This window comes from Nyctereutes procyonoides, unplaced genomic scaffold (genome assembly GCF_905146905.1).
Source record: "Nyctereutes procyonoides isolate TBG_1078 unplaced genomic scaffold, NYPRO_anot_genome, whole genome shotgun sequence".
Classification (NCBI taxonomy): Eukaryota; Metazoa; Chordata; class Mammalia; order Carnivora; family Canidae; genus Nyctereutes; species Nyctereutes procyonoides.
The window spans coordinates 38,954,982-38,967,937 of record NW_026575139.1 but is presented as its reverse complement, the minus strand read 5'-3'; the positions used below and the strand labels follow the sequence as shown (position 1 = coordinate 38,967,937).

At 38.1% G+C, this 12,956-nt stretch overlaps 1 protein-coding gene across 3 annotated transcripts in view; it reads left to right on the top strand.

Annotated features, from left to right (window-relative positions):
- Positions 1 to 50: 50 nt before the first annotated feature.
- The window catches only part of ARID4A (AT-rich interaction domain 4A), a 68,513-nt gene continuing 55,607 nt past the window's right edge, over positions 51 to 12,956 (top strand). The window contains exons 1-5 of one of the 3 annotated variants that reach the window (XM_055304334.1): positions 51 to 340; positions 1,443 to 1,501; positions 3,853 to 3,963; positions 5,888 to 5,953; positions 6,955 to 7,045. In XM_055304334.1, the coding sequence (XP_055160309.1) occupies positions 1,496 to 1,501; positions 3,853 to 3,963; positions 5,888 to 5,953; positions 6,955 to 7,045 (274 nt within the window). In that variant the 5' untranslated portion in view covers positions 51 to 340; positions 1,443 to 1,495. Of the gene's footprint in view, positions 341 to 1,094; positions 1,502 to 3,852; positions 3,964 to 5,887; positions 5,954 to 6,954; positions 7,046 to 12,956 lie in introns of those variants that run through there. The other 2 variants (XM_055304336.1, XM_055304335.1) reach the window with 2 other exon arrangements.

Genomic DNA, 12,956 nt, shown 5'->3' with positions numbered 1-12,956 from the left:
GTGAGCCTTCGGAGACAGCCAATCACAAGTGGAAGATGTCCTACCTGCTGTTTTTCGCACCAATCCGTGGAGTTTCGTAGCTGCATCCAATGAGGACGGCAGGGAGCGAGCTCCAATCCGAAGCTCTTCGGCGTCATGGGCAGCCAATGGGAGTTCGTGTAGAAGCGAGTCTGCTCAACAGCTTGTTATTTGGTGGATTGTGGCAGTAAATCGGGCGAGTGGGGAACTGGGCGCAGGAACTGCCGCCGCGGCCGGGAGCGGTGCTGCCCGGACGGGGGCCCACGGGGGTCAGCGGGGCGGAGGACCCGGGGGCTGACAGCGCGCACTTGGCCCGCAGTTGGTAGGTGGGGAGGGGGGGAGTGGGGGATACTGAGCGGACGGAGCGGCAGCAGCAGCTCGTGCCGCTGCCCGGGGTCCCGGTGCAGTTGGGAGCTTCGGAGGTGGGGCGGGGGTGCTGGGCAAGCGGTGCGGCGAGCGCAGGGGAAGGGGCGAGGCGTGGAGCAGCCGCGGCAGCTGCAGGAACCGCCGGCGCAGCCGCCTCCTCGGCCGCTTCCCCGGGAAAATGGCTGTGGGGCTGGCCGCGCCGCTAAGTTTGCTTCCGCGCGGCGAGGAGCGGGCTGCTCGCGGGAGCCGGCCCCCAACTCCGCGGCGCGTCCTCCCCGCCGGAGTCGTGGCAGGACCCGAGAGGGGCCGGGGGCAGGTACCTCTCCGGGCTGTACAAAAAGTTGAGGCGGGCGCGGGGAGGAGGCGGCGGCTGCCGCTGTGCGGCTCCCCTCCCCTCCCACACCCTCTCCCGGCCACCTCCCCTCCTCCTCCCCTCTCCGCCCCCCCTCCAGCCCCCCGCCTCGCGCGGGTCTCCCCTCACTCTCGCGCCTCCGGGCTGAAGGCCGCGGCCCCTGCCCCATCGGCGAAGAAGCGCTTCTGCTTTCTGACATGGTGCAGAGCGGAGGAAGGATAGCAATGGCGCCGTGACACTCCGCTGCCGCCACCGCGGGCCCGGGGCGGGCCGAGGGGGCCGAGCGGCGGAGGCGGGGCGCGGGCCGAAGTCGGGGTGTCGGGGCGGGGGGGGCGGGGAGGCAGCGAGAGCCCGGCGACCCTGCCTGGGGGGGCAGCTGGGCAGCCCAGACGGCTCCCGGCCCTCTCCCAGAGCGCTCGGTGCTGGGGCTCCAAGTTGAGCATTTCGGGTCAAAGTGGCGAGCGCGGCGGGGGCGCGGTGGGCCGCCGGCGAACTCCGGGAGGAGCGGGCTGCCCTTTGGCGCCCGAGGGGTTCTCGCTGCTTCCTCGGCTCCCGCGTCCCGGGCTGTCCTCCGGGGGCTCCTGTCCCTCCGCCGGTGACCCAGGGTGCTGCCCCTCCCCGCTGGCGTTTGTTTACTTTCTCCCCTTGGGTCGCTCCCCTCTGTGGACTGATTCTGTGCCTGTCTTTCCCTTCCCCGCGGTTCCAGCGACGGAGGAGCGAGCTCTCGTGGAGCTGGAACCCCACAGATCGCCAGTAAAAATGAAGGTAAGTGGACTCGGCGCTCCTCTGAAACCTCGTGCCCTGGACACTGCTTGTCGTGAGGCTGGTACTGTGGAATGTCATTTTTTTTTTTTTCTTTTTCCCCTACTCGCAATTGATTCCTCTACCCAGGCAGCGCTTTCTGAAACTGAGGACGTGTTGAAAGGGTGAGAAATGATCATTGTGTCTAATGCAGTCAGTCCGGCCCCTCTCTGAAGCAGTTAGCACTTTGGAAAGGCTGCACCAGCCTTTCCATTGTTGTCCATTGGGCTAGTATTTTTAAACACTTCCTGTGTTGGCAGCACAACCTTTGCAGAAGTAAAGCTTTCGTCCTGTTTTGGTTCTTTGGGGGATTTTTTTTTTTTTTTGAAAATTTTTTTTTCTTCCTCCGTGCCAGTAGGATTTGCTAAGGAAGGAATGAAATATATATATATATATATATATATATATATATATATATATATGCATTGTGTAAGGGAGATATCGTTTTTTCTGTGAAACGTTCTGTAGCTAAGATATTTGAAGGTGAACTGAAACTATTGTTTTAGTTCGGTCATTATAATAAATATTTTAAGACCTCTATTCAACCTAAAAGTTATCTTCTTCTGAAGATAGCTAATAGAGCAGACATCTTTTGTGATGTTTAAAGGGAAAGGAAGTTGTAGCATTGTGTTAGTGCAGTGGCATTGAATGTTTCAGGTCAGATATTTTTTGCCAAAGTGTTGCTCTTTGAGTTGCGTTACTCGTAAATGCACTAATTTGAAAAGGTACTTGATTCCTTACCCATTTACTGTTTCAGCATATTAAACTCTGAAACACAGCATTTCTCCAGACTTTCTCTTTCTACCTCCAGGAAATGACACACTATCTTATTTAATGTTACTTGGGATAACTTATTGGAAAAGGAAAAGTCGTTTTCTACTCAAAAGTGTCATTTCTGAAGTGTACACTGTTACCTTTGCACTTAGCAATATTGAATCGAGCCTACGGGAATACATTTAACTTTTGAAAAAAATAATAGGTAAAAGGGCAAACAGAATAACAATCATTCTGTTACGTCAAGATCAAAATGAATGGTAGAATGAAATTCCCTCTTTCAGTGTATCATTCTGATCATGGCTGTTTGCTAAGAGTAGATGTTTTTTGGTAAAACTTTTTATTTTATATACCAAAAAGATAACTGTGATAAACTAGGTACAGCATCAAGTTTTGAGCCATTAGTTCGTATCTCTGCATTTATCAGCTGAATTTAGACTTAGGTTTTCTTTAATGTAGCTTTTAGCCAATGATTCCCCCAAATAATGCCCTCCTTATCGAAAGGATTAGCTTCATTTCTTATCTGGTGCAGTTATACTGTATCCAAAAAGATACTGCCTTAATGGAGCTATATCCATAAACATTTAACTAGGTATTGTTAGCATTAATCTTAACAGCAGTATTTCTTCTAATTTGAAAACAAAATTTTTAGGCCATAAGTAAATACCTTAATGTTTATGGGACACTTACTATGAATATGCCTTTTCTGGTTTTGGAGGTTTTTTTTTTTTAAATATTTTGTGTTATTATTTTTCAAGTAAGCTCTACAGCCACCACAGGGCTTGAACTCACCACCCTGAAATCAAGAGTCACATGTTCTACCAACTGAGCCAGCCAGGTGCCCCTGTTTGTTTTTTTAAAATATGTTCATTTCATAAATTATAGAATTGTTGAAACATTTTGTATCTGAAGATTATCATATGTCTTTACTGGTACTTCTCAGTTACAACTTAAAGTGTTTTTTGTTGTCAGGATATAGTTTATGTAGTAAAGGAATATAATTGCTTGCTTTAGGGGTATTTTCCAAATTATTAATAATGTTCATAAACAATATTAATGTTTTTACTACTTTATTTTTTTTTATTTTATTATTTATTTATGATAGTCATACAGAGAGAGAGAGAGAGGCAGAGACATAGGCAGAGGGAGAAGCAGGCTCCATGCACCGGGAGCCCGACATGGGATTCAATCCCGGGTCTCCAGGATCGCGCCCTGGGCCAAAGGCAGGCGCCAAACCGCTGCGCCACCCAGGGATCCCTACTACTTTATTTTTTTTTAAAGATTTTATTTATTTATTCATGAGAGATACAGAGAGAGAGAGAGAGGCAGAGAGAGAAGCAGGCTCCATGCAGGGAGCCTGATGTGGGACTTGATCCCAGGACTTCAGGATTATGCTGTGGGCCGAAGGCAGGCGCTAAAACCGCTGAGCCACCCAGGGATCCCCTGTTTTTACTACTTTAAATACAGAACCTTTTAATGAGGCTTGAAGTTGGAGGAGGGAAAAGTAGTAGTGACATTCACATTTTATGTTCTTTCATCAGGCGGCGGATGAGCCTGCCTACCTGACAGTGGGAACTGACGTCAGTGCCAAGTACCGAGGTGCCTTCTGTGAGGCAAAAATTAAGACTGTGAAAAGGCTGGTAAAAGTTAAGGTAATTTTTTTTTTTTTTAATGCAGCCTGGATTGAAGAGAGTTGGAAAAGGGGAGACTTTAAATCAATATTTTACTGAATCATTACTTCACTTATTGACTCATTATTAGGTGAAAGCACTGTTACATACAAAACTATAGGGAAAGCACATTAAGAAATAAAGAACTCAAAATGAGAAGTTATTCCAAAATGCTTCTCTGAAAATACCATATTTATGAGACTTCCTTTTATTTGGCTCTCTGCTGTTGTGGCGCACTTACTTAGGTTGTGATCTATTTTCCTCCCTTTCATAATGTTCAGGTAGAGACAATTTCAAGTGATTAGGAAAAATAATATAGTGGAAATTGTGTTCAAGACAGTATTAAAGATGATTTAAGAATTTTATTTTTAAGATGCTTTTATGACCAGAAAAAAAGTCACCAATTATTCCTGTACATTATTTGAAAATACAGAAAAGTACCAAAGGATTAATACCCATAGCTTAACTCTCAGAAGCTACTATTAATATTTTTGTCTGTCCAGTAGTTTTCCTATATAAATGTTTTTAATAATCTTACTTGGATTACAAGTATAATCTTATTATAAACATCTCTAACATTACTGAGCTATGTAATAAAGTTGATGAATGTCCTCTTTGATACTACACCACAGAGATTTGATATGGTCTGTCAGATACTGTACAGTGCCTACCATAACACTATTATTATTGTTGTTATTGGATCATGTTGTACTTTCAGTTTTGTAATTTGCTTTCCACTTCCATATCTGATCTTTTCCTACAAGAATTAAGCACCATAAAAGGAGGAAATGTTTGACTTGTTCTATCCTCAGTGCCTAGTGTAGTGCTCGATATATAGTAGGCACTCAAAATAGTAGGTGAATGAATAAATGAACTGGAGGAGTTATTCTCTAAGTGTGGCCCTGGACTGGCAGCATCAACCTCATCTGGGAACTTGTTGGAAGTGCAAATTCTCAGGTCCAGACCCCAGACCTACTGAGTTAGAAACTCTGGGAGGAGAGTCCAGTGATTGTTTTTTAACAGGCCTTTCAAGAGTTTCTGCTGCATGTTGAAGTTTGAGAACTACTGAACTAGAAGAGTATGATTTGTGTTGTATCCATGATTATTATACGATTTCTGTTTAAATTTTGAACTGCTGGTGAAATTTTTAACGTATTGTTACAATATAATTTGACATTTCTTTTTTGTTTCATTTGGCCTTTTTACCGTGTCAGCTATGTGAGATCTGATTACTAAATACTTACTTGGACTTCTTTGAGAATTTAAACTTTTTAATATTGTGGCTTTTGATACATTTATTTAAATCAGTACAGTGATTGGGGAGGTCTTAAACATATATTATGTAGAATTTCAATTTTCGTATTTGGGTACTTGCACTATATGAATGATTACACTGTATATTTGGGAGAATTTATAGTAAAAAGTACTTATTTGTAACTGAACTGCGTATCATGATTACTTAGGTTTACTTTATAAAGGACCAACGGTGTTCTGGTTTTGTCTACCTTGCATGTGGTCAATAAAGTTTGATACTGTTTTTTTATATACTTTGTGACGGAACCTTTTATAACTTGTTGATAAGAAACAATGAAGGCAGTTTTAAACTTTTACAATAATCACTACAAAGTATAAATCCTGTATAGTTCATTAATTCAGCAAACATTTATGAAGTGCCTATAATATTCAGTGACATTTGCTAACTGGTGGAGATACAGTGATGAAAAAGGATTCTAGCCCTCAAGGAGCTCACAGTTAATGACAGAGACAATAAACATAAATATAAGACAGTGTAGGGAGCTTTAAAACAGAAGTAAGCACAGGATGCTAAAAACGCATAGATTAAAGACATCACAAACATGTCGTTTTAAAAGTAACATGCAAATTACTGTGCAAAAATGTTTTCCAGGTACTCCTGAAACAGGATAATACTACACAATTGGTGCAAGATGACCAAGTAAAGGGTCCTTTAAGAGTACGTATGTTCTGCAGTTTAAAATCCGTAATGATAAATCACAAATACATAGCATAAATTATTGAATTTTACATTTGTAGATAGTTTTAAAATTTATAAGAATGCTAATCAGGAAACAAAAATACAAATGAAATGTTGTAATGAATTATATTACACTGGCTGTATCCTTAGTTTAGAAAGATAAATAAAAAAAAGAAAAATCATCTTACAGAGGGTAACTTAGTATATATAAACATGAGTTTTCAGCTACTTTTTGTTTTGAAATCTTGAATGCCTCTTTTTATTTTTCATTGTTAGAAATATTTAGCCTGCTAAGTAATATACTAGTATCATAACTATGATGAATCTTCTGTTGTTCTAACTTACCAAGTAAGTATATTGCCTCCATAATTCAGTTTAGTGGGTACCTATTTCGTGTTTGTTCCGTTTCTGGCCATTTGTTTATGTAATCTTTGTTATGTCAGAGTACCGTTTCGGTTAATATCTGATATACTGAAATATCTGAAGCTGGAAGGTCAGCTGGTCCATCCATTTCTCTCCAGGTGAACCTTTGTCTAAAAGATCCCTTAAATATGAATGCTGAATCCAATATTCAGTGTTTCTGTGAAAGAAAATTAAAGCTAGTCTTACTCTTACGGTTTTTATGCTTAAATTGCACAGTTTCCTTGAAGGCAGTGTGATGTAGTACAAAAGTTCTGAAGTAAGATTTAATAAACTGGTTCTTATCATCTCATCTGATCCACAGTTTCAATGTGTAAAATAAGGACAATAATAACTAACTTACTTGTGCCAATGCGTTTTGGCATTCAGATTGCACGATAAATATATCAACACTATAAATGATAAAGATCTATGCGAATGTATGGTAGAATTATCATAGATATTTTTTCTTTTTAATCCAGGTCATATAGTTGGGAGTGATTTGGTTTCTTTAAATTTGGTAATGAAATTTTGGGTTTGTTTTGTTTTGTTTTGGTAATGAAATTTTGATGCTGTTTTAGGTTGGAGCTATTGTTGAAACAAGGACATCTGATGGATCCTTTCAGGAGGCTATTATCAGCAAGTTGACAGATGCTAGTTGGTATACTGTGGGTAAGTAGTTAATTTAATACATAGGACCTAACTTGGAGTTCCATATACCTTTATTTTATAAGTATATAGTGAATCATGTTGGCAGAGAAATATGTGTTCTGTCAGTTTACTGGATATAGTTGGCTAAAATTTTAATGACATCTGCTAACAAAAATAATAACTACCTCTTTGATCACTTGTGGCTATTTCATCCAAGAATGTATTTCTTTTTTAGGCTACCTAGATTATTTATGTTCAAGAACATCAAATTATATGGTTATTTTCTTCCATTAGAAATTCGATACAAGTTAGTATTGTAAGTAATCAGACTGTTTTACTTTTCCTGTAATTACAATTAAGATTGTACAGTTGCAATCTTTTATTATATTGCTACCTGTTTTACATAAGGTAATATAGATGCTAGCACAGAATTTAAAGAGTAAAAATATTCTGGCCAGAGTAGATTCAAATCTAGATGATCATAGCTTAAGTTTTGATTTTTGGTCTCGTCAAGTCTCCATAACACCTTTCAGGAAAGATATATTTGCTACTACTGTGAATGCATACTTAACATTCCATACATAAGCTTACACTGGCTTTAAAAAACTTTATTGTAGTGAGCAGCAACAAGTGACTTAATACATGTAAGCTAAAACCTAAATGCAGTATATAGTTGCTGTCATTATATTGAGAATAGCAATGATTAACATTTCCACATCTCTTCTCCATACATTCAACACAGTCCTGTGGATAACATCCAGCCTTTTGTTTTACTCTGAACATCTATAACATTTTTTGGTCTTTACATTTATGTCTGGTATAAGTGATGTAATTATAGTGTGGTTTCCTTCATGAAGGAAAAGAAATAATCCTATAGGTTTACTTTTTTTGATCCTGTAGGTTTACTTTTTTACGTGATTTGTTACTTTGGGTAAAAATCATTCATTTTCAGGCAAATTACTGAAGCTGTGAAGAACATGCTTTGGTTAAAAATTCTACTTCCTGTGTCTTACTCTGTGGCTTCTATTAGTAGTACCAATTTCTTGTATGTAACTACTGTTTTCTAACTATTTTTATTCTTCTTGGGCCTCCTAGAAATTGGTGTTGGTTCACATCGGTGCTGTTATTCTGAACTATGTATTTTTTAGGAAGCTTGGTTGTAGCTGTTGGTAGTTGCTAGAGATTTAAAAACTAAGTTTAATGCTAACTGTTAGAGATCAAGTAAATACAATTGTACTATATTATACTAGTGGTAAAAATTATAGGCATTCATATATGCAAAATTGTGGAAGATTATATGATGCATGTTCAAATACTTGTATTGCTTTCTATTTGGTATTTGATATCAAGGTTGCATTGATAGTACTTGTGCAGTTTTATTGATACAATGCTTATGCTTCTGCAGAGGTGATAACTTTTCAGGTTTTTGCATTTGGGGCTTCTGCACTCCAGAATAGGAGATCTTTATCCTCTATATGAATGACGTTTTAGCATTCTAAAAGCTAGTTGCTACTGAGCATTCTCTATGGTGATTTTTTTTTCCTATGGTGATTTTCTATGATAGGTAATTACAGAAGAAATTGTATAATTTTTGTTCTGAAAGATCTTAGAATCTTAATTGCTTGTAATTTGTGTATCAGGCATTAGTGTACATAAGAATCATTGGTGCTTGTTTTAAAAAATGAGGATTTGAGGATTTCAGATCTCTTCAATTTAGTAGGTCTGGGGATGGCAACCCAAGAATCTTTCTTTTTATAATTACATTGGGTGCATTTAATGCAGGTAGTACACATTTAGTAAAATAGTTACTACTTGGAGAAACAGAGACTTATTCAGGAGAAATGTTCAAAATTAAGTTTTTTGCATCTGTGTAATGATAGCAAGTGACCTTAAAAATTTAAGATGCTAAAAACCACTGTTCACTTTAAGTATGTTCAATATAGCGTTCTGCTATAATGAATATTTAGGTATTGAATGATGTAGCCCATATAAAGAATGAATTGAGTATAATGAGGTTAAAAGATGTCAAATAAAATGTGTCCTCTCTCACAGGTCCCGTGCCTTCTATATTTTTCTTTGAGTGATTACTATCTGTTGAGTTTAATTCCTTTTTTCTGAAATTTTTCTTGATTTCTAATTTCTGTTCAAGTATTATATAGGTGGATCAGAAAGTTCTAGAAAGTATTGATCTCCATATCAATTTTTTATTTTAAGAGACCTCAAAATTTGACTATTAAAAATGAAAGAAGAGGATACCATCCTACTGGCTTGGCTCAAAAAAGGGTTATGATCATTGGTGATCAAAAGTTATCTAATGAGTTTGATAATATATAATGTGTGTTTTTCCTATGATAGCTAAATAACCAATTTTGAAAGAGATTATAGGTCTAATATAACCTAATTTTTAAAAATCTAATACCTTTTCCTCTAATGTTGAATAATAAATAGCTCCAGTTTATGGATCTTTTTCTTTTTTTTTGAGCCTTGGAAATAGTTCCTCTTCGTATCATAAAACAGTGCTTCCTAGCATAGTTTATGCAAGAATGGAAAGGAGCCTGTGATACATGAAAGTGTATAGTTATCCTTGGTCATTCAAAATTAGGATTGGAATTTGTATCTTCACTTCAATGTTGCCATTAACTCCTGGTAGATACAGCTGTCAATAACATGTTCTAAAACTACTCATCTTTCCCTTTTTTGGAATATAAAAATAACACATTGACGGGCAGCCCGAGTGGCTCAGTGGTTTCGCACTGCCTTCAGCCCAGGGCATGATCCTGGGGTCACAGGATCGAGTCCCACGTCGGGCACCCTGCATGGAGCCTGCTTCTCCCTTTGCCTGTGTCCCTGCCTCCCTCTCTCTGTCTCTCTGTCTCTGTGTCTCTCATGAATAAATAAATTTAAAAAGTCTTAAAAACCACATTGTACTTGAAAAATGGGAAAATGTAAAGGACAGAATTATTATTAATTTTAGTAATTTACATATAAAATGCATATACACATATATAATCTATCAAATTTTACACTACAATCTATTTGATTATGGGGTGCCTGGGTTACTCAGTTGGTTAAGCATCTGACTCTTGGTTTCCACTCAGGTCATGATCTCAGAGTCATGAAATTGAGTTCTGTGTCAGGCTCTGTACTCAGCATGGAGTCTGCCTGAGATTTTCTCCATCGTTGCACACACACACACTATCTAAAAAAATTATGTATACACTATCTAAAAAAATTAAAATCTTAATAAAATCTATTTGGTTATTTTTTTTGTGACAAATGCTTTTTAAGACTCAGGATTTTTTCATGCCTTATAGTTATGTTTTGTATGTCAGTTGGTTCAGATCTCATGGAAGTTCTAGTTAATAGAGTAGAAGAGGTTTGGATTAAACTGGTGAAAGGACTGACTTATGTAGAAAGTGCTGCAGGCTTATAAGGCTTTTTAATTCATTTAGAACCTCTTATGACAAGACTTTTAAAAACCAAGTTGACCACAAATGTTTTCAAAACCAGGTGGTTATTCCACTGACTAGAAAATAATTAAGAAAAAAGTACTAAGCAAACAGAAATCTATCCGTTCCTGTAATACACTTTAACTTATTTAAATGGCCTTCCATAAGAATTAGCATTCTTATATTTTGTCAATTTCATTATACATTTGAGTGCTAATTTCTGGAGTTTTTGACTTTGGTTGCAGAGGGACTTCTGTATCACAGATGATTTTATGTAACAGAACCATTGGTTATACCTAAGATATGTAATTTTAAAATATTCTATTATGTGAAGTATGAGCATAAAACTGTATATATATGAGTATTTTATTATAATTGCTTTACACAGGTATAATATTTTTTTGTAAAGTCAAAATTCTTGACTTTCTCTCCTATGTTCTTTTTTTTTTTTTTTTTTAAAGATTTCATTTACTTATTTGACAGAGCACAAAGAGGAGGAATAGCAGAGGGAGAAGGAGCAATAGGCTCTCTGCTGAGCAGAGAGCCCGATGCAGGGCTCAATCCCAGGACCATGACCTGAGCTGAAGGCAGACGCTTAACTGACTGAGCCAGCTAGGTGCCCCTCCTGTGCTCATTTTATGCCTCTGCTTCATACCTCTTTATTATGCATTTTGATCTCCCTAACGAAACTGCAGCCTTCTGATTCTCCATTTCTTTATAAAAGAAGCATAGTGATTCCTCCCTTGCAGAGGCTGTTGTGAGGATTAGGACATGATAGAAGCTTAATAAGTGATAACTTTATCTCTCCAAAGATATAATTAGCTAATTTACTGTTATCTTACTATCCTCCAGCATCTAACAGTGCTACAATCACAGGTGGAGCTTTTGTATTTAGTAGTTAGATCCCTGTTTCTTTTGTTTCTTTTAATTCTAAAAGTTTAGAGTTAGGCTTTGTGTGTTTATTTGCATAGGCATTGTTTTGTCTAGTACGATCAACATTAGCTTTATCATTCTTCTCAAATTAAGTTTTAGTATCTATATGTAACATAATAATAGAGATACCACTTTTTAAAAAAAGATTGTATGTATTTATTTGAGAGATAGCAAGAGAGAAAGTGAGAGCACAGCAATGGGGAGGAGCAGAGGGAGAGGCTGAGCAGGGACACCGCCCTCCCCATCTCCAGGTAATCTCAGGATCCCAAGATCATGACCTGAACTGAAGGCAGATGCCTAGCCTAGAGCCACCCAGGCACCCCTAGCGATATCACTTTTGTACTCTTCTGCACTCAATAGTCTATTCAGATGCCAGTTTTGGCAAGTATAAAACATTTCATAGAATTACTAAATTCTTTTTTTTTAATTTTTTATTTATTTATTCATGATAGACACATACAGAGAGAGAGGCAGAGACACAGGTAGAGGGAGAAGCAGGCCCCACGCAGGGAGCCTGACGTGGGACTTGATCCTGGGACTCCATCCTGGGGCTCCATCCTGGGACTCCAGGATCACACTCTGGGCCAAAGGCAGGCACCAAATCACGGAGCCACCCAGGGATCCCCGAATTACTAAATTCTTATAGTCTGGCTTTTTCACTCTTGGCATGCTGTGGTATACATCTTGAACTAAAAAGAACTAAATTTACTATATACACCAGTTACTTATTTCACTCATCAAATTGCCAGAGTCACTCTTCAATGCCTATAGTTTTGCTGTTCTTTATATGATACTTCTAATATTAAAGTTTGAGAGGATGCTTCATATAGGTGGAACTTCCTCATGATTTTGATAATCAGGGATGTCATGACTGTTGTTGGGTTTTCTGTCTTTCAGAAAATCTTGAATGCTTATATAGCTTTTCAAACTTGTTTGAAGTCAAAACAAAAAAAAAACCAAACTTGTTTGAAATACTTAAATACATACCTTTTTATAGTTTTATGTGTTAAAAAATAAATTTAATAATTTAAAATTACTAAATTTAAAAATTTTAATTGTTTCTCTTTGTTCACTTAACGTTGTAAGTGTTCCTATGAAAAACTGTAAAATTGTTGTTGGTACCACAGTTCCCTTTGAGAAGTTGTTTTTGGTTCTTACATTACTTCTATCCATGATAAAGTATGTTGAAGTGAAATGCATTTTTCCCTTAAAAAATCTGATTTATTTCAAAGTGATTATTTAAAAGAAAAAAAAAGCTAAAGATATTGTTAATTTTTCATCAGAACATTTGATTTGGGGCTGCTATTGATTAATGATGAAACATTGTGGAAAACATTTTGTTGCATAAATTTGATATTATCGATTAGTCTTATAGTCTCATTTTCTTTCCTCATACCTCCACTTAACTGCATGAGTGTATATATCCTTTGTTAACATCTTTTTCATATTGTAGGCATTAAGGAAAATTGGAACTTCTAAGGTTCTATTATTTAATATACTTATGGATATTAATACTCACATGAATTATTTTAAGTTTAGTACAATAATTT